This window comes from Lissotriton helveticus, chromosome 12 (assembly GCF_964261635.1).
Source record: "Lissotriton helveticus chromosome 12, aLisHel1.1, whole genome shotgun sequence".
NCBI classification, from domain to species: domain Eukaryota; kingdom Metazoa; phylum Chordata; class Amphibia; order Caudata; family Salamandridae; genus Lissotriton; species Lissotriton helveticus.
In genome coordinates, this window is record NC_136073.1 from 692357312 (window position 1) to 692379324 (window position 22013).

At 46.3% G+C, this 22013-nt stretch overlaps 1 protein-coding gene across 2 annotated transcripts in view; it reads right to left on the bottom strand.

Moving 5' to 3' along the window:
• The window catches only part of HYDIN (HYDIN axonemal central pair apparatus protein), a 3619565-nt gene that overhangs the window by 286580 nt on the left and 3310972 nt on the right, over positions 1-22013 (bottom strand). For both annotated transcript variants that reach the window (XM_078670948.1, XM_078670947.1), the window contains one exon: positions 6770-6968. In XM_078670948.1, the coding sequence (XP_078527074.1) occupies positions 6770-6968 (199 nt within the window). The remainder of the gene's footprint in view (positions 1-6769; positions 6969-22013) is intronic.

Below are 22013 nucleotides of genomic sequence, written 5' to 3' on the forward strand. Positions count from 1 at the left end.
CTAGGAAGCTACAGTACGATCCCAGAAAACCGTTAGCGTCGACGACGCGGAAAAAAGGGAACTGATGTCATCACGCCGGCGTGGGCCTATTATAGGCGTCGGTGACGTCAGCGGAGTCGCGAGCGATGCCGTGCCTCTATGACGTCCAAGTCCATGTCGGCGCGAAGCTACGAAAAGAATTTCCAAATGTTGCTGACGCAAGGGGATATTCACAAGGTGAGGAATCCACACGGCAGATGTATCTATCAGAAACCCACGCTATGGGGGCAGTCATTTGCTAATGTGCTGTGGAGCAACTGCACAGGATGCAGGAGCTGACAGACCTTGAGAGTAAGAATGCAGAATTAGACTCATTAATCCCCCAACCAGGGTTGGGCTGGACATAGCGGGCACCGGGCATATCCCCGGTCGGCCGCAAGGGTGGGGGCAGGTTTTAGGCGACTAGCGGGCCGTTTTTGTTACTGTGGGCCGGCAATATTGGCCCCCTTTAACAAAATCGTACGAAACCGGCCCTAACAAACAGCTCGGCCGCACCCCCTCCTCCTACCCATGGGGACCGGCAGAGCAGTTTGCCAGGGACGATTTCGGTTTTCAGTCCGGCCCTGCCCCCAACAGGATGGCCAAGCTGCACACAGATTGCTCATCTAGACCCAACAACAATACCATAAGACCCTGATCGGTGAGGTATGGTTGGCCAGGCAGGCCTCCCAAACCCATATCCACCAATGGGGAGACAAAGCGAGTCAAATGCTTCATAGAATGTGTAGGAGAGTAGTATTTGCTTCTTATAGTTACCCCCACTTTTTGCTTATGTTTCACTGTTTTTCAACGTTAGTCTGGCTGGGGCCCTGCTAACCAGGGCCCCAGCCTAGCTGCTTCCTCACTAAATTGATTAGCAGTACTTTAGGTACTGCTAATGGGGTACCCTTATAAGTCCCAAGTATATGGTATACTATGTACCTGGGGCATAGGTACCCCCAGAGGCCTACCAGGGGCTGATGCATGTATTATGCCACCCCCGGGAAGCCTTCCAAAATGACACCACAGGTCTACTATTGCAGCCTGGGTAAGGTGGTGCATGCACCCCTTACTGAGATATAGGTTCACTATATCTCTCCATATCACTGCATATGTTAACCTATCAGTCACCCCTTTTGGCAGGCCTTAACAATCCTGAAGGCAGGGTACTGGGTTTCATGTGAGAGGGTGCCCATGCATGAGCAGAGCCCCGCTGCAGCTTTTGGAACCTTTATTCCGGGGTTGTTTGTGATGCAGCCAAACCATATACTCTTAAGTGCATTATAACCTCGCGGTAAATGCTAACTTTGGGATGGCTGCATGGAAACATACTGTGTTTGGTGTCAAACACCTTGGAATCATACCTCAACACCAGTAACTGGTGTGGGAGTATGATCCCACCCTTCTAGAGGGAGAGACATGACAGCACCGGTATACCCAGTACCAGCCTAACAGACCCTGGCAACACAAAATGGATGCTGACAGACACAAGTCTGTCCTCCTGCTGCTGGATGAAACTCCGGCAGGGGAAGCCTGGACAATAGGTTTCCTGTCACAAGGAGGTATAACCACCTCCCAGACAGGCTTTAGGATATTGGGGCTGGATGGGTGCACTCCAAGAGTGATTTAAAGTCTGCACTGGGGGCACATTTGGTGTCCCTGGGCATAGTCCAGCTCAAACCGGTTGCAGGGGCTACCCCTGCTCTGGCGCAAAACTGGACAAAAGAAATGGGTGTAGCCACCCCTCTTTCCTGATCCTCCCATAGGTGGGTCCCTAGAGTTTGTTCCACCCCTTCCTTGGGTATAAGATACAAACCCCTGGCTACAGGACTTTAGATTTATCTGGACGAAACTCTGATACAGAATCCTGGAACTTCGATGATCTACAAAGCACTAGATGACTGAAGAATCGACCTTGGAGTAAAGGAATTACTCCCCTGCGAGGCAGGCACCTAAGACGCATCTGACCGGTTTGCATCTCTGAGGCTCCCGCCGGACTCCGAAGAAATTTGCAGCACAGGAGGTGGGTTTCCGTGGTCTCGGAGGTCGATCTGTGCACTCAGCAATTTTAAGACCCGTATCCCTTGTGGAAGACCGAGCAACCTGAACCCCTGGACACCGCAACCATTTGCAGAAGCATCAGCTTTGAGGCGACCTCTGAGGCTGAGCTTTGATTTACTTGTAGCCCTGACCCCTAGCAGCATTTGCACCGAAGATTGACAGCCAACACTCCACGAGTGTTCCGTGAGCTAGCCTTTTGTGTTTAATCTCAAGGTGCCGTTGCAATCCCTAGTCCGTTTACTGGTGGGTCCCTGTGAAGGCAACTTTAACTCTGATTGGGCTTACCTGGTTGCTCCAGACATGAAAAATTAACAATTAGGAGGGAGTGAAGAGGTTTTAAGATAACAATGTCATTCTACCCTATATAGCAATCAAATTCTTGTTTTTTAATTTTAAATTTTTGTCATGATTAGGAAATAAGTGAGTGTTGCTGCTCCTTGAAATGTCAAGGGGGAGCACTAAGTGTTTTTAAAATACCCCTCACACACTATGAATCCCATAGTGTCATGCTTCATCATAGGGGTCTTCCCGTTCCTAAACGGGGCGGGGCGTGCTACTACCTACGACTACGCAGAGGCACTTGGTTTTATGAAAATAGGCTATGTGAGGTGTGGGTAGTGAAACACTTAGTGCTCACCCATGACATTTCGAGGAGCAGCAACACTCACTTATGCTCCAGACATGCCCTGATTCTCCACCTCTTGTGGAGTCCCCCGGACCTTGCTGGTCAACACCAAAGCATCTTTTCTCATCCTGCGTAGGTTGCTGTTGCCAAGGCTTGTTGTGTTCAATCCGAGCACCATCCCCGCAACACTCGACATCTTTTGTTGGACAGCTTGAATCCAGCTCCTGGTCATCGTCGACGCGTCCCGGTCCTCGTGGCGGCAGAGTCAAGCTTCACCTCTTCATCCCTGAAAGTCCCAACATCGGTGGGCATTCGTCTATCGTGCTCCTGGTCACTGACAAGTGACCCAGACTCTGTCCCCTCTGCTTTCAGGTTCTTCACATCTTCGATCCAGGATTGGATCACACCGGACACTTTTCTTCTCCACGGCAGCAGCACTTTGCAGCAGATCGCCATTGAAATCAACGACGATTACGACACCATTTGACACCTCTGCACCGGGCTTCCCTGGGTGAGGTAACTCGAGTACTACGGTGCTCCCGTGGGTGTTGGCCCTGGAATCCCCTAAGTCTAAAGGGGCTTGCTCAAAGTCCTCTCCTAAGTGTCCTTTAACTTTAAAATTCCAACCGTGACTTTCCCCATAAAAGCTAACGGAGCTCGCGGCTGTGTTCTCACACTGCACACGTCCACCATGGGTCCCCTGTGTCACTACCTTGGGTGGTTCTATGGGGTCCCGGTGATTCTACAGGCTCTAGGCCCTGTGTCTAGTCAAGTCGTGGTTCTTATACCACTTTCTTAATATATGGTTCGGTCCCCACTTGGGGCCCATCGTATATTGTGCTATTTATTGTCGTTTTAGAACTGTATTATTGTGAATCTTGGACTCTAATCTCATAAAGAGATTAGTAGTGAGTGTTTAGAAATAAATACATATATTTTATATATACCTTGTAAGGTTCTTCTTTAATTTATTGATTCAAGAGGTTATAATCTGGTAAATCAAGCTTCTTTACACTCCATCAAGACTTAGCCTGAAGGCTGCTCTCCATAGCTACCACTAGGATAGATTTCAATAAAGGTGGTCTTTAAACCTATCATCAATAAGGGTTGTTTAGACTGGTACAGGGTGCCCACTATAACTAGTGGACAGCATATACCAGGCCAACTTCTCACAGATTGTTCCAGGGCATCTCCCGGTCTTATCCAGTCCTCCTGATCAGAGCTGGGTCTGGGGCGCTGCTCACTGACCCAAGAGAGATTGTGAGTTGTTTCGCTTCCCATCTCGGGAGGTTTTATGCCAGGAGGGAGGTGCTGACCAAGACGCGAATAGAGGAGTTTGTGCATGCACTGCCACTCAGGTCCTCTCCCCTGTGGCCCGCGGAATGCTGGACACCAAGCTCACAGGGGAGGAACTCTCGATTGCGATAGCAGACTTGAACACGGGTAAGGATCCCAGGCCAAGCTAGTTCCCTTGCGAGTTCTTCAAAAATGCATGCATAAACTCTCTGACAACATGCAGGGGGCGGTTTCGTCCGCAACAGTTGAGGCTGTCCAGCCACTGGACTGGTGCTACACGGAGATCGTAGTTTTCCATAAGCCGGGCCAGGCAGCAGATGACCTTTCTCATACTGCCCAATCTCACTACACAACCTAGAGGTCAAAATACTGGCCAAAACGCTAGCAAATAGCTGATAAACCATATATCAGACCTGGTCCACCTAGATCAGGCAGGATTCGTGCCCCACAGAGCGACCCACCACAATATACGGTGCGCATACAATGCAATGGTGGATAGACTGGGCGAGCTGGTGACATTCCTTTTGGCAGATATTGATAAAGCATTTGATTCTGTGTGTTGGAATATCTATTCCTTCTCCTCCAGCGCCTCAACTTCGGTCCACGGTTCAATGTCTACCTTCGATTACAATATACAGACTTAACGGCGTCAGTGCGTTTGGCCGGGGCTAGGTCGGACTAAATTCTCTTACAGCAGGGGACTTGTAAGGGAGGTCCTCCCTGCTGCTTGCTCCTGCTATGGAGCCACTAACAGTATGGGTGAGGATAGATGCACAGGTGTGGGGCTTCGAATGGGGAGAGGGACTGTCAGATAGGACAATGTTATACACTGATGACATCCTCTTTTTCCTCAAGTCACTAGACAACCCAGGACCCCGAATACTGCAGATTATGCTAGTGTTTGGAGAGGCCTTTGTCTTTCAAATAAATCAATATCCACAGTGTTTGCAGTGGGCACTGGCCCCTTGAGACTTGAGTAGGCATCAGACGGATAGCTAATGTGGAACCATTACTGGCTTGCATTGGGGAGGACATAAAAATCTAGTCAGTGCTCCCCCTGTTCTTGACCCGGTGGTCTGCCATCTTCAAGATGGAGTCCCCACCCAGATTCCTTTACCAACTGCAGAATTTCCCATACACTATTCCACAACGACGCTTCAGCAAGTTGAACTCCATTCTCAACTCATTCTTGTGGGAAGGGGGATACTCTCACATTGCACTTATCAACTGCTTCCAGTCCTACTACTGTGATATTGTTGCCACAGATGTCGAACCATATAACCTAGTTGCTCACCTCTTAATTATAAATGATTGTTGGTACAATACACAGGGCGACCCGGCATATGCCCTGGACAAATGGGTGATGGGGAATGCCCCACTAACCGCTTATCAGTAAACTGCGATGGGGGGGGGGGGTCTTTCCCGAGCAACGCGAGGAGTGCTAAACTTATGGCGTTCATCGCTGAAATGGGGTACAGGCTGATGGAGCAGACACCACTATGGCAAGGAAACATGCTTCCACAGGTGGCTGCCCTGGTGGGGTTCTGGAAAAGGGACCTCATTGTGATATCTACCCTAGGAGTTGTAATGCAAGGTACAGACCTCAAATCATACTAATCCCTACAGACTGAATATCAACGCCATTGCAGTCAGTTCCATAGATATCTCCAGCTCTGCCACGCACTGTCCCCATACATAACCACATTGACGACGCTCCCTGAGTTCTATCCCTTGGAGGGTAAACTTCTTTTGGTATACCTGGGTGACCATAAAGTCACAAAAATCTGCCAAACACTAATTTCAAACCAACCAGACCAGGGAGGGGAGGGATCTGATGAGCTTGTGATATTACTTTAATTATCTATTATTTTATTTTGGCTGTGTTGACCATTTCGCATGCTTAAACTTCATCCTCAATAAATCATGTTTTAGAAAAAACAATTAATTCATTCCACTAATCAATTTACTTGTTTTCTCTGCTAAAAGAAGCTGCGGGAAAATGTGGTTTTAATTTCCCTTTTTTGATGCTGTTCTTACTGCAGAAGCATTTTGCAATCTCTAACCTCCATGTTGTCTCTGGTCATGCACACATGTATAATTGGTGCTCCCAACATCATCAACAAAACATTATAAGCAGAGGAATGTCTTTTGCTTGAAGACTAGCAATATCTGCAATTTGGGGACTTGTGCCTCGACTAAGAGTGACCTACTTCCTCAGAAAAGACACAAATAGAAGTCAGAGAGCACCTGCCAGGCCTCTGATACCTCATACAGAATCAGTCAATCTGGCTCGTAATGTCTAGAAATATTTACTGTATCTATTGCTCATTGCCATTTTCTTACACTGAAAAATATCCCTCTTAAAAAGTATTTTTAATGGCACAATCAACATGTGCAGAAAAACTACAAGTCAGAAATAAATAAACATGAGAAGCCATAAAAAACTCAAAGAAACGGCTGTCCATTCTGGGACTACTCACAATAAAAATTAAATGGAAGATGGTGGGTCAGAAACTTATAAATATGGTGATATGGAAGGTCTGGTGTACCTGAATGTTAAAGTTGAGCATCTTCCATGGCCCCGCTTAATATATCAAAGTATGGGAACCTAATTAAAATCAAAGAGCTTGCCCAGTCACAATATTTTCATAGCCAGGAAGCAAGCCTAAAATACAAGTTAAAGGATTTCATCCTTTTCATCACGTAATGAACATAGATCTTGCACAGAGAAAATTGTGTGACTAGGTCTTAAAATGTTCTTTGACTTACCTTCATTTCAGTGCCTTGCCCAAGGATCTCAATTGTTTGCCTGAAATGACCATTAATCTCAAATGACACGATTTCCCGATATTTAACAACTGCTCTAGGGTAAAATGTGATGGAGACTTCCATCTGTTCACCAGAGCGCAGTACTTCAGCCTGGAAATCCAACTCGAGGTAGGCTGTGTTCACATAAAGGCAGTCCAAGCTGTAAAGGTTAGAGGAAGAAGTTGGAACCATTAGAACTCAGAAAACATCCAGATTTCTGCCTCAGTCTATTTGAACCACCAGTTATTTAGTATGTTATCACTGTGAACACATATCCAGCTGCCTACCTTCCGGTACAATAATTACTTTGTCTGTGGTTGAAAAGGTAACAGAGCAATTTATGTAATGTGGGCCTTAGAGCTGGTAGTATAGGAGCGGGAAAGAGGAAAGACAAGGACTGGGGAAAGAAGAAGAAGAGAAGAGTTACAATATCACACTGTATGGCAGTCGTGAAAGGGTGCTGAGATGGGTAACAGTGTCTGTCAAGTCAGTATTCATTCATTCAAGAAAACTTTATTGCGGCTATTATAGCAATAAAAGCACATTAAATTTACATCAATTTCAAATGCATGCTAGATTAAAGTCACAAGATCATAGGATACATTACAATCTAGGCATAAATAAAAATAATGCCACTAATTAAAAATGTAAAATCATCATTATGGGAATTTCATAGGTTAAAACATACAATGAGAATATAATTTAAGTAAAAAAAGTACATAAAATTCTAGAAAACCTGTGAACGCTTTCCAGCCGAGTAATATATACTGCTGTATCTCTTTTGGGTTTACCTCCGTCAACCTCCCACTGACAATGAAAATTCCAGGATTTAGTCAAAATGGCGGGTGTGAAAAAAAGAAAAGAATGCTACGAATTACTTGTGGTCTGATCCAATTTTAACAAATTCCTTCGTGTTGACCACATAGAAAACAGAAATTTCGAAATTGCAACCACATAAACCGGGTCTGTGTCTGATTTTAGGATCCTAAAAAATTCATGATAGTTCCTAATGCCCAGGTTCCTACAAAATTGGATAATCCATTTCAACCTAGCCTGTTTATATGCCACGCAGAAGAGCATTACGTGAACTATTGTTTCTTCCTCCACATAAACAGGGCAAAGACAATGGGATACTCCCGCCCACTTTTTTCTAATCGCATATATCGGTAGTGTTCCATACCTAATTTGCAAAAACAACTTCTTGGCTAGCATCGGTTGTACAGAATCCAACACCCGCTCAAATTCATAATGACACTTAAAATCCAGAAACCCATAAGTTAAACTCATAGGATTAACTGACTGCAGAATTTTAGTCATTTTCTACTCTTTCAGTGCAGTTGCCAAGATTTTCTTAGAAATGGCTGGGCAGGATACTTCTGGATTAATCCAAAGGTTCTCCCATCCAATTGCACAGAAAGAGTGCCTTACAAATTGTTATGTGGGAATCTAGGACCCTAGTGTAATTTTCCCGATTCATGCCCATATATATATAATTTACCCAGTCCTTATATAGGCATAGGAATCATTGCCTTATTTAGTCTTAGCCTGTGCAGCCCAAATACGGCATGGCTACTTCCACTAAACTCAGAGAATCCACAAGGATTTCTTGGAAAAACCAGCCTTCAGCAGTCAGGGACTTCCCCCTGCTTGAATACTAATTTATCCAAGAACTCCTGGAGTTTTCAAGGAACTGAGGCACTAGTGACGATATTATGTCCAATCTTACGTCAAACTCGGCACCTTCAAAGTATAAATATGCCTACATTTGCCCACTCAAACACACAGTGGTTTAGGAGCAGATCGACTAACTACTTGCCCGACGCCCTGCTGCTGCAAGTGCCGAAGGAAGCTGACCCTCCAACTGACGCACTAAGAAGACGCTGTCTTTTCTCTTGCCGAGAAATCCAGCTCCGGTGTTTCCAGGCTACCCTTGCGGGTTGCTGGAAGATCGAGTCCTGAGAGAGAGATACAAGAACTCTATCATTCTGAAACCAAGGTACGGAGCTGATTAGACCCTTAGAGAATTCTTGGAATAGATTCTTGGCAGAAAATTACTAGACTTAAGCTACACCACACCTACTCCTCCCTCGTACTAGACTTAGGTTAGGTACATCGGGGTAGGCATATTTTAGAAGCACCAGTTGAGTACTTTTAGCCACTATTTTATCACTGTATGTATTTTATGCATTTTATGTATTCTATGTTTATGGCTTAGAAACCATATCATGCTCTTACAGTACTATTTTATAATACTATTCGTATTATATGCATTGTACTTCTTAACTAGCATTTCAATTGTAGCAGTGCATCTCTTATGCTTAAGAAATAAGACTGGTCAATAAATACTTTTATTGAAAACGCCTGTCTCTCTATTTCTGAGCAACTCTGGTGAAACGAAGCATGCACCTCTGACTGAGTGAAATAGCCGTCTATTGTTTCCGCGACTCTAGAGATACGTTTCATTCTGGGGAAACAAAGTTGTCATGTTATATGGTTGTCAGAAGCTAATCCCTTCTTGTTTATTTTGAGAAAGTTTCTAGTGACCTCTGAGCTAGCTGGCACTCACAATTAAGTCTAATATATTCGGCAGAGACCTAGTCGACTTAAGTCCTACGTCTAAGCTGCAGGATATATTATTCCATTGCGCAGAGCCTATTGGGAATATAGGAACTGCACTACATGGTGCCCGTTTGGTAAGGCGATAAATTAACGCTAGATTCTAGAGTAACTCAGTCGCGCTTTTTACACAGACCCCTTTCTCCCGTAAAAACTCCAATATACGCCTGGAGTGGGTGAAAGGCTAACTATCCGCCAAAACTAAGTAGGACGAAAATCCTATGTATTAATTTTTGGTTTGTTCAACCGTTGAAGGATACAGTGTTCCAAAATATTGTGCACCTAATCTTTGTTTCCTTGAAACTTGTTCTGCAAACTCTCAGCCGACTAAAATGCCGGATAGTGATACCGAATTGGAGAGAGCTGCAGCAGCAGCTCAAGCGGTCTTAGATGATGCTGGTATCCTAGAAAATGATATGGATGCTATAATCATCCCAGTAAATGTAAGGAAAAGTATTACTTACAAACTAATAAACAATGGAGTATCAGCAAGAGGTGGCAGAGTAATCTTTGTCATAGAGGCACATGAATATCGGCAGACAGAGGTATTCTATTCATGGATTCAGTTTCCAGCAGCAAATGCTGGAACACGTGAGTTCCACTACTACAAAGCAGAGGAACCTCCAGCGGAATACGTTCCTTTCGAGGACATTGAAATTCCATTAACTTACCAAGAGCATCAGCTCTGGTTTAAAGGCGCCCTACAACATCAAAATCACATTACCAGGCTCAGTCCACTAGGTAGACCAGGAGCAACATGGTCGGTACTAGCCAGCTATACACCACATCCAGACATTGAAAGGATGTCAGATGCAGAATTGTTAGCTCAGCTAAAACAGTTAATTAAAATACATAGACAATTGGTTCAAAAAGTCATGCGGACATTAACAGTCCAACCAGCTGTAAGAATTCCACAGCACACCCCTCACCAGGGGAATACAAACAAAATCACACCACATACTATAAGGTCAGTCATTGGTAAATTACCAGCAAAACGAGAACAAATTCCGTTCTGGTTAGCACAAAAAATTAATCAAATAGAGGCGGTATTTCCTAAATAGTACGCCTCATGAGAAACACAGGATTCTGACAATCTGTTTACCTATGGGGATTGCACCACACGTAGAGGATTGTGACACTTGGGGCACAGTCTTTGCTTCAATCTACACTAAAACACATGGTGTTCCGTCCATGGCGGTAATACCAGATGTTCTAAGACAGATTCAAAATGAATACGGTCCAGAACCGTTTTTAAATCTAGGTATGAAATTACTGAAATATTTCAAACAGGTTTCGGCTATACTATTAGCCAACATTAGAGGTGAAGCAGCATCAGTGGCAATCCACCAGAAATTAAAAGAAACAGACATTACTTAGCAACCTTATGAGCTTGCCAGAATTATTGAAAAATCCTATGAAGAACTAGGTAGAGATAGTTTGGGTGGGAAACCACTAAAACCACAACTAACAGAGAATCCTGAAAACACTTTTATAAAAAATAATCTCACTACTCCTAAAAAGAAGTGGGAGAACACTAAACAAACGCTTCCTAGAGAGAAGCATTCCCAGCTCAGAGGAAGATCTCCTCAACGAGGAGGTAGGTCTCCCCAAAGGGAGCCCTCTGAAAAGAGGTACAACCTCAGAAATAGGGATACTTTAAGAAAACCTGATAGATATCAAGATAACAATACACGTTCCTCTCGTACCTTTCAGACTTCCTCGCAGAAATCGGAAAGAAGAGGACGGTCAGAACAGAAAGAAGAACGCGTCACGTCCAAAGAGATAGAACACGTTCACCAAAGTAAAAAAGCTAAATTTTCCAAAAAGAAGGTAGCAAGCATAAAGATCTCACATGCCGAGGATTCTGAGGACACAACTCAAGAACGGGGAATGGGCTCAGACAATGCTAGACAGTGCAGCAGAAGTAACCATAGTTCGCAAGATCCTGAAGGATCATCTGGAGACAGTGGACTTGAATGAATGCATTCAAGTTGAAACTGCTGACACCAGGGTTAGTGTACCCCACAAGTTATATGAAGTAACACTCCGGATGGAGAGGGACAAAAATAAAACCTCTCTTTTGGGACAAGCTTTCCAAGGGTTATGACATATTTCTACTGAAAGAGACTGGCCACCTGCAGTTGTTAGGGAGTGCCTACAAGGCGAAGAGATAATTATGCCAGCCTTCTCAAATCACATTCCAATTCATAAAAAATATACATTTGCCAGGAAATGGGCAGTAGCTCAAGCTCCAGCATTATATAAAAATCACGTAGGATGGGATGAGGACTCTCCTCACCACAAAATCCAGTTAAAAAATCAACCTACTGCTCAAAGGCAGTATCCAGTCAAGCAAGAAGCTAAAAAACAAGTCACGGAGATCTTAGATCAACTTCAATATCAAGGGGTGATTGAAACATGCACCTCATCTATGAACAATCCTTTGTTTCCTGTCTCCAAACCAGACAATTCATATCGTCTAGTTTTGGATTACAGACACCTAAATTCTTGTTGCAAAACTTTTGCAGTACAAAATTCACATAGTGCAGCACTGATGAATAACATTGTGCGCAAAAAAATATAAAACCACATTAGACATTTCAAATGGGTTTTTCTGTTAAGACATTGCACCTGAAAGTAGGCACTTGCCCGCTTTCTCAATCTTGGGGACACAGCGACAATTTTGCCATCTCCCCCAGGGATTCAAGAATAGTCCAGGGTTATTTTCAGCCAGGGTAACAGAAATACTACAAATGTACGATGATGAGGCATTATCTTATGTCGATGACATCTATCTTACAGATGATGATTTGGACGTGCACTTGAAAAGAGTGAACACCATAAAATACTTGGGTTTGCTTCTGAAGGGTATAAATTCAATTTTAAGAAATCACGAATTGCCCACCACAATGTCCTATTTTTAGGATACGAGTTGTCAAGTGAAGACAAAAGCCTGGCAGCAAACTTTATTGAGAAATGTGCGCTGCTCCAACCTCCAAAAACGCTGAAAAACTTACAGTCAATTCTAGGTTTCCTGAATTTTGGAAGAACTTATGTTCTAAATTACGCAGAAAGGGTTAAACCTCTCTATGAACTAATTAAACCTGATTTCAAACCAACAAATTGGACTCAGAAACATACAGAAATTTTGCGTTCAGTACAAACAGACATGTTAGCAAAAACACAATTAGATACCTGCAACAATACGCGCAATCTCGTGATCCGTGTCATCCCAGGGAAATGCGGATTTACATACCTGACCTTTAATGAAGGAGAAAAGGTACCAATTGCATACAAATCACACTTGTACACACAAGCTGAAATGAAATTTACTTCGACAGAAAAAATTCTGACAGCGGTTCAAACTGCAGTAGCAAAAGAGAGAGCTCTCGCGCAGGGTAAACACATAATGATCATTACACCTATACCTGCCTTAGAGGCAGTGACGAAAGCGAGCAAATGCCAAAGCCTTAAATCCGAGATGGATACAATGGGTTAACTCTCTTGCTGCAACAGACGTTGAATACGTTTTTGACCCCTACTTGAAGGCACAAGAATTACTACAATACGAATATGAATGTCCTCTGCCGATCGAAATTCTGCCTCTATAACATTACGGCTGTATAATATATACAGGCGGATCAGCACAGCCCGCAATTGGGGGTAAACAAGCCTATAGTGCTGCGTGTGCGATCGTTAAAGTTCGTTGGCGCGAAGGTAAATTGAGACCTCTGGTCACTAAAACTCAATCACTCGGAGACTGTACAGCTCAGCGAGCTGAACTACGGGCTTTCAAGATGGCGCTTGAAAATACCGATCGCTGATTCCCCACACTAATAGTGTGCGATTCATATTTCTGCGTTGAATCTTACAACAAACACTTGCAGAACTGGGTTCAAAACGGTTTAAAAAATTCAAATGGTGGCACAATTAAGCATTAAACGCTTTGGGAACAAGTAGTTCTTTTACAGAAAGAACTACAAAAGACTCACGTGATTCATACACTGAGTCATCAACGTGATGGCGTTCACGTTGCAGGGAATTCCTTGGCTGATGAAGCCACAAAGGCAGCTGTGCAAATGGCTGCCGTAGCTACAATCACTTGTTCGAAAAGAGCAATAGATGGTGAAACGTTACTAGCAGTAAAAACCTCAATGGAAGGCAGCTATGCAGCGTTACCTCTAAACTATCCACTCACAAATACATACATAATTGATGCAAACTCAGTTCCTTTTGCTCAAATCCCTGGAGTGGGAGACAGAGTAATTCCAAACAGGAGTCGGAGAGCTGCTTTGGAGAGCTGCTTTGGTACACGAAGCACATATGGGAGAGGGTCTGAGACATCAAGGGATCTTGAAATCTCTAATAGAATTAGAAAAGGTGTACTGGTGGCCGGGACTGGGAGTTGATGTGTACAATTTCGCAATGTATTGCCTTAACTGCAAAATAAATCGCAGCAGAGAACACAACCAGATACTTGACTACAGAGTAGCCAGCCCAGTTCAGATACCATTACTAGACAGCATTAGACTGCCTACCTGCAAACGTCATAATGAACGAATGCAGTCCCACAACTACTAGGACGATATTTATTTGGATATGGCCGCAGCGCTCGGCTGATGCCAGAACTGTTATAAAGGATTTGCGAGTCAAATCAAATCAAAATAGTCTTTATTCGATATTTTTCAATCATAAAAGACATTTACAAATTCATCCCCCACCCCATAGTTAATAAGATCCACAATTAATTAATCGTTACAACTATATCTAAAAAGAGCTTACTAGCTCATTCATATTTACAAAAGATTAAATATATCACATTAAAAAAATTAAAACTGTATTAAAAGGAATAATTCATTCAATCAATGCTAAGTACATCTATTTCTCAATACAATTTACAAAATCGGATAGCAGCATATGACAACTGGCCCTGGGGTTAATCCAAACTCATTTTACGGGCACGAATTATCCACATCCAGTGTAAAAATTTAGACATGGCTATAACAACTGGCTGAGAAGTATCAGTTCTTAAAATCCTAATGGCCTCACTAGCAGTTTTGAGGCCTAACTGAACACAAATTGGTTTAAGCCACGATTTTCTTGGTACATTATATTCAGGGCAGGCAAAGAATACATGCCCTATGTTTTCCCTTTGATCAGGGCAAAAAGGGCACACCGAACTTTGGTTCCCACGCCATTTTGCAGTTACAATGTTTAGTGGTAGTGTCCCCACCCTCATTTGATGATACTTCTTCCGGTCCCCTGGAATAGTTATCCAGTCCCAGTAGGGTTCAAGGGCCGGTACGTGCTTGAGCTCTAAGAAGTCGGTAGTAAAGGATGGTTCAATGTGATATCCAAAAGTATTAGCCTCAACCATGTTCCAATACAGATCACGAAGTATTTTCTTGGGTGGGAAGACATTCCTCACAGGGTCATCCCATAATGGAGATAGACCCATAGCCATATAAATTGATTTAACCTCCCGCATCCACTGGATTTTGTGGGATTTGTCCGAGTCTCTAACCTCGAGGAGCCCTGGGCATACTGAAGGATTTGCGAGTCTTTATCGGCACATACGCAATTGGCATGCTACATTCTGACCAGGGCCCTACGTTTAGCTCTCGAGCTTACAAGGAGGCCATGGCTAGCTTGGGCGTTGCATTGCGGTATTCTAGTCCTTTCCATCCTGAGGGTAATGCGGTAGTGGAAAGAAAAAACCGTGACATTAAGCAATCCATCTCATAAAGAAGAGAGTTTCCCAGGGACCAGAAAGGACTGGGTTTCAAATGATTATCAACAAAAATTCCTTTCTGTGTAATTATTCTTTCAGTTGGTGACCATGAGGCCTACACATATAAATCATTAACCTTTGATTTACAGCTATGACACTAGAAAAATGTTATTTTCTTAAAAGTTCTTTTATATTTAATAAAACCATGTTCAAAAAATGCATTCAATATATACTTGGGTGCTCTGGTACAATGTTACGCAAACTGACTAACAATTCCGTATTACGGTATCTACCTCAGAGTCACTCATTAATAGTGTAAAGTCATATAGTTTCAAAATCACAAATTAAATAATAAAACAGATACATATCATATACATTTAAAAAGTCCCATTGTCGACGCATTTCGGTGCGTTGGTTACAATTATAGCACCTTCCTCAGGACGGAATTTTTGTTGATAATCATTAAGCAATCCATAACAGCTAAGGTATTAGGTTTGGGTGATGGGTGGGTGAAACATCTAATAAGTGTCCAATGTAGTCTTAACAATCTGCCAAGAAATTCTCTGGGTGGAGTCACTCCGTATGAACTAATGTTTCGTACTAGAATGATAATCGAAGACCTCGATTGTCAGACTTCAGTGGTGGAACAAAAACCCTTTGATGACAAAGATCGTTTGACTGTTTTACAGGACTTAACCCCTTCGACGCTGATGACGGAGCGGTTCCGTCTTCAGCATCGGTTGGGCTGTGCTGATCACGGAACCGCTCCGTCATCAGCACAGCCCTCGGGGGGAGCACTGGCGCTCCCCCCCCTGGGGCATCGATCGTGGTCCCTTTAGCAGGGGTGGCAACGGAAGACTTTCCGCTGCCACCCCCTGGCCCCCCCAAGCTTCCTGGTGACATCAGCGCGCATAGCGCGCGCCAACGTCATCAGGAAGCGCTGGACGCGCTGGAAGCCATTTGTTTCCAGCGCGTCCAGGAAGAAGGAAGGTAAAGTGGTCTCCGGTGGAGCGGGCGGGCCGATTCTCGGTGCCTTGAGGCATCGGGGGGGGGGGGGGAGGAAACAGTGTTTCCTCTCCCCTGATCTCCCAATGCAGGGCATTCCTGGTGCACGATCGCACACAGCGTCGCGATCGTGCACCAGGAATGCCCCACTAGACACCATGGATTGCTTGTGTTTGTTTTGTTTTGTGCAGGAAGCGACCCCTTAGGCAAGGGTCGCTTCCTTAGGAGGGAAAACTTATGTTCAGACTTTTCTGCCCCCCCCGGCCATTTTTTTGGTCGATCTGCACCCAGGGGGGGCAGAAAAGCCCACTAGACACCAGGGATTTTATTTAATTTATAAAGGAAGCGACCCATTGGGTAAGGGTCGCTTCCTAGTGGCCCACAATTTTTTTTAGACTTTTCCGCCCCCCCCCCTGGGGGCAGATCGGCCGTTTTTTGGGCCGAATCTGGACCCAGGGGGGGCAGAAAAGCCCACTAGACATCAGGGATAGTTTTTTATTTATGAAGGAAGCGACCCACTGGTTAAGGGTCGCTTCCTAGGGGCCAAACATTTTTTTTAGACTTTCCTACACCCCCCCCCCCCCCCGGGGGGGCAGTTCAGCCGTTTTTTGGGACAAATTTTGACCCGGGGGGGGGGTAGAAAAGCCCACTAGACACCAGGGACTGTTCTTTTGTTTATATAGGAAGCGACCCCTTGGCCAAGGGTCGCTTCCTTGGGCCCATTTGTTTTCAAAAGTATGTTCTGCCCCCTCTGGGGGCAGATTAGTGTCTTCATTTGGCCTCTCTGCCCTTCGTAGGGTTGCTTCCAGGGGGCCCACTTATAATGATTTATATTCTGCCCCCCATGGGGACAGACACCCCATTTGTGACATACCCTGTGAAATAGCCTGTTGTAATGTGTGTTGTTTTTGTTTTTTCTAATGTGTAATGTTTTATTATCTCTTTAGATTGTTGCAGTGTGCGGTTTCCGTTACTGGTGGTTCTGTTGTTCTGCTGTTTGTGTAGTTGCATGTGTTTGGTAAGAGACCTTTTTTTGTTCAATTGTAATGTAATTGTTTTTTTGCAAAGTGTGTAATAATACGAGTATGTTTGGTTTCAGTTTTTTGTGATTGTAAAATATGTTTTGCATTTGTTCTTGATGTGTACTTCTGTAGATGTAAGTTTTTTCTTCTTCTTTCTAGTGGGATATCGTTGCCTATTTGCTGTGTCTTTGCAGAGTAGGTACTGGTGAGTGTAGCTGTCTCTTGTATGCGAATTGTATATTTTTTCAATATATAGATATTTGTGATAAAGGCTTAAATTTTTTTACTTACTTTGCCCAGTTTTGGGGTTGTTGAGTTGTTTGTGCAGACTCCTTTATTTGTAAGGATAATGGCTAGCCGCCGGATTACTGCTCAGCAAGTTGTTGGAATGCTTTTTGATTCTTCATCTGACCATGGTCCAGAGACTGACTCTGATTCTGAGCCAGAGGTGGGAGGTGAAGATTCAGGTAGTGAGTTTTCTCTACACATGGCTTCATCTGATGATGAAGATACTCTGAGTGCTGATGAAGCTACTTTTGGTGTGGATGAAGTGCATGTGGTTGCGGAGGACATTGCTGTGCCAAAAGTGCGGCAAGAGGCATCTGGGCTGCAGCCTGGGGCTGCTAGACTTCCAGTTGGTGTAGTGAGACAAGAGGCAGCTGGGCGGCAGCCTGCGGCTGCAAGACTTGACGTTGAAAGTTCTGACCTCTGGGTTGCACCAGTCATGGTGCAGCCGGCATTGCCTGAGTTTACTGGTGTTCCAGGGTGTAGGGTGAACACTGAAAACTTTTTGCCAATTGATTTTTTCAAGTTGTTTATGGATGATGTGTTTTTGGCTGAGATTGTAGAGCAGACTAATTTGTATGCTGACATTTTTTTGAGGGTGAACAGTGCCAGCCTTAAGCCCCACGCTAGAGCTACCCGGTGGACTCCCTCAAATTTGGAGGAGATGAAAAAGTTTTTGGGTTAAACTTTTTTTGATGGGCTTGCTTAGGAAACCATCAATGGCTTCATATTGGTCTACTAGTCCCTTGATGGCAACAGCTATTTTCCGGCAGTCATGAGTCGTGATAGGTATTTGCTTCTGCTTCGGATGATGCATTTTGTTGACAATAGTTCTGCTTTGGCAGGAGATCACCCTGATTGTGATCGTCTTTTCAAGATTCGGCCTGTCATTGATCATTTCGTTGATCGATTTCCTGAGATCTTTTATCCTGGGAAAGAAATTGCAGTGGATGAGTCTTTGCTGTTGTTCAAGGGCCGCTTGGTATTTCGGCAATACATTCCTAGTAACAGGGCACGCTATGGAATTAAGCTTTATATGCTGTGTGACAGTCTGACTGGATATGTCTCTAATTTCAGGGTGTACACCGGTAAGGAATCCAGGATTAACCCCCCTGGTTGTCCGTCGACTTTTGGAGTGACTGAGAAAATTGTGTGGGAACTTGGTCGTGGATTTTTTAACAAAGGCCATCATTAATATATAGATAACTTCTACACTGGTGTGCGGTTGTTCAGGGAATTGGTCAAAGTGGACACTGTTGCTTGTGGCACAATCCGCTCAAACCGTAAAGGTTTCCCAAAAGAACTTGTTTGTCAAAAGCTTGCTTGGGGACAGTGCAGTGCATTCCGTTGTGAGGAGCTTCTAGCTATGAAGTTTTCAGACAGGAGAGATGTCTACATATTGACTTCCATACATGATGAAAGCACTGAACCGGTGACTGTTTGGGGTCAGGTTGCAGAAGCGCGCAAATCTGTGTGCATAATGGACTACAATAGGCACATGGGTGGTGTTGACAGAGTAGATCAGAGGTTGGAACCGCATGCTGCTCTTCGTAAGGCCTATATTTGGTACAAGAAGTTGGCTATACTTCTTTTCCACTTGGCAACCTTTAATGCTTTTGTTGTGTTCCAGAATTCTTGTCCCCAGTCAACGATGACTTTTGTAAAGTTTCAGGAGTCTGTAATAGGCAGCCTTGTTTTAGTGGAACAGGCAAGTGTTCCTAGAGTTGGAGTGGTGGAGGATGTTGCCAGATTGAAAGATCGCCACTTTCCTGATCAAATTCCTCCTACAACCTCAAAAGACTTTCCCATTCGGAGATGTAGAGTCTGTTGGCGAAGAGGTTTGCGGAAGGAGGTTCGTATGTACTGCCCCGACTGCCCTTCAAACCCTGGCCTGTGTGTACCTGCTTGTTTTAGATTGTACCACACGCAAAAGAATTTTTGGGCGCATCCATGAGTCTTAAAGTGAACTGGTTGGTCTTTAATCTTTAAAATTTATTGTTCATTTTCAAAGTTGGCATTTGTGTAGTGTTTTTAGATTTAGTTGTTGTGTTAGTAGATTTGTATCAATTTGCAATGTGTTTATTAAAAAAATAAAAAAAATAAAGTATGATGTTGGTTTGCGTGTAGTGTCCATTGTCTGACGGTGTGCATGGTTTGGCGCTTGGCTGGCGGTGTCTGTGGACTGGTGCTTGGCTGGCGGTGTGCGTGGTCTGTTTGGTTGGCGGTGTGCGTGGTCTTGCGCTTGCCTGGTGGTGTGTTGGGATTGGTGCTTGGCTGATGGTGTGCCTGGGCTGGAGCTTGGCTGGCGGTGTGTGTGGAGTGGCGCTTGCCTGGTGGTGTGTGTGGACCGGTGTTTGGCTGGTGGTGTGTGCGGTCTGGTGTTTGGTTGGCGGTGTGCATGGTCTTGCGCTTGCCTGTTGGTGTGTTTGGATTGGTGCTTGGCTGGTGGTGTGCCTGGACTGGTGCTTGGATGGCTATGTGTGTGGAGTGGTGCTGTCCTGGCGGTGTGTGTGGACTGGTGCTTGCCTGGCGGTGTGCGTGGTCTGGTGGTTGGTTGGCGGTGTGCATGCTCTTGCGCTTGCCTGGTGTTGTGTTTGGATTGGTGCTTGGCTGGTGGTGTGCCTGGACTGGTGCTTGGCTGGCGGTGTCTGTGGACCGGTGCTTTCCTGGCAGTGTGTGTGTGGACTGGTACTTGGCTGGCGGTGTGCGTCGTCTGGTGCTTGACTGGCAGGGTGTGTGGTCTGGTGCTTGGCTGGTGGTGTGCGTTGACTGGTGCTTTGCTGGCGGTGTGTGGGAAGTGACTTAATGCTGGTTACTACACACAGTGCTAGTTGAGCGCCACGCCCACTCCATGTAATCCATGAGTTTGTGTTGTTGCTGTGTCAGGAATGTGGGCGTGTGAAAGTGATGGGCCCTTGATTGGCGTTGTCTGCTGGTGGAAGTGTAGTAATGTGATGGGTCCACGGCTGGCGGTGTGAATGTTTTGTATGTGTCAAATGTATGAAGGGGGGGCGTGGCTACGCACGCAATGGCGGAGGACGCGCAAGGGTAGAGCTCCGTGTTGAGCTCCCCTTCCCTGGGCCAATTCTCCGTTCAATTTGCCCGTAGCTGACCGAAACTTTGGGCGGACCTTCACTGGGCAATCCTCGGCACTGGGGACAATTTTAAAAAACGGAGAGCCAGAGCGGCCGGCACCGGCCTTTCCTGAGACCCACTAGCGGAGCCGGCGGCACCCGGGCCGGCGGGGTGACTACGTGAGGCTGCGGCTTGGGCCTACTACGCAGGCCTCACACCACGATCTTCACCCGGGCGGGGGCGGACCCCCCGGAGACTGCTGCCGAGGGGCAGGGGAAACCTAGCTGCTGGGTGCCCTGTCCGACACGCTGCTGGATGCCTGCTGGGGGCCTGATCTGGGGGCGGGGCGGACGCCCTGCAACGATCCTCCGGCCGCTGCGCTGCTGAGGGCCCGGGGGTGAGGCGCCCCTGCTTGGCTGAGTGGGGACACGCTCGGAGGGGCCGAGACCCCGGACCAGCAACCGGAGCTCCGGCGCGGCCTGCGGCAGCCCTCCCAGTGGCCCCCCGCGACAACGACGTCTTTCCAGTCAGGCGGAGGGGGCGCAGAGATAAGGGATCCGGGAAGGGCGCACAGGCCCCAGCCTGCAGCATCCATCCTGCAACGTGCGACCTACACGGAGACCGCCGCCGCCCTCAGGGAGCCCTTGCGCGGCCGGGGGCCCGGACTGTAAAGCGGGCCCGCCTGGCCCTTCATCGCCCATAATAGAGGAGGCAGTGCCCCGGGGAACGACTGACGGAGCACCCGGGACATACCCCGAGACCAGGTAGAGGAGCTGCCGGGTGGCTGTTGGTGCCGCCTGTGCACGGCGGGCCCTTCCCCCTCTGACTGTGCAACCGCAGCCCGGCCACACACGTTGACTGCTGAGCGGCCGCTGCTGACGGGCCGACCGGTCCCTCCACGAGGGGCCCACATCACTACATACGGCACGCCCTTCCTATCTACGGCAGGGAGCACTGCCGCCCGACCGAAGAGGAGTACTAACGGGGCGAGACGGAGGGCCCGGGTGCTTGGCCACGTGCGAGCGACCTCCGACCACACCTGTCACAATCCGGCACCCATACTGACACAAAGGTGGGTAGTCTGCGCGTGGCCCAGACCCGCATTGAGAGCGAGACGACGAGGCCGGACCCGAGGTGGAGAAAGACGAGGTCCAGGCTGGAGACCCACGGCCGGCGCACCACCGGAGGCGACCGCTGATTTGAACCACACGACGGCCTGGCGGAGGAGGCGCGTGGGGTGCCGACAGCCCGCTTGAAAGGCGCTGCCCGATGACCGGAACAGCCGCGGGATTACCCCTGTCCCGCACCAACTAGGATACCGACAGGGCGGCTCTGCACATGTCCGACGGAGTGAGGACGCGCACTGGGACAGGGGGAGCCCCACCGAAAGGAAGAACAGGCAAGTCGCAGAACAAGATGGCCGCCGATCAAGTGGCAGCGAGGTTGGATAGCGTGCTCGCAGCAATGGAGC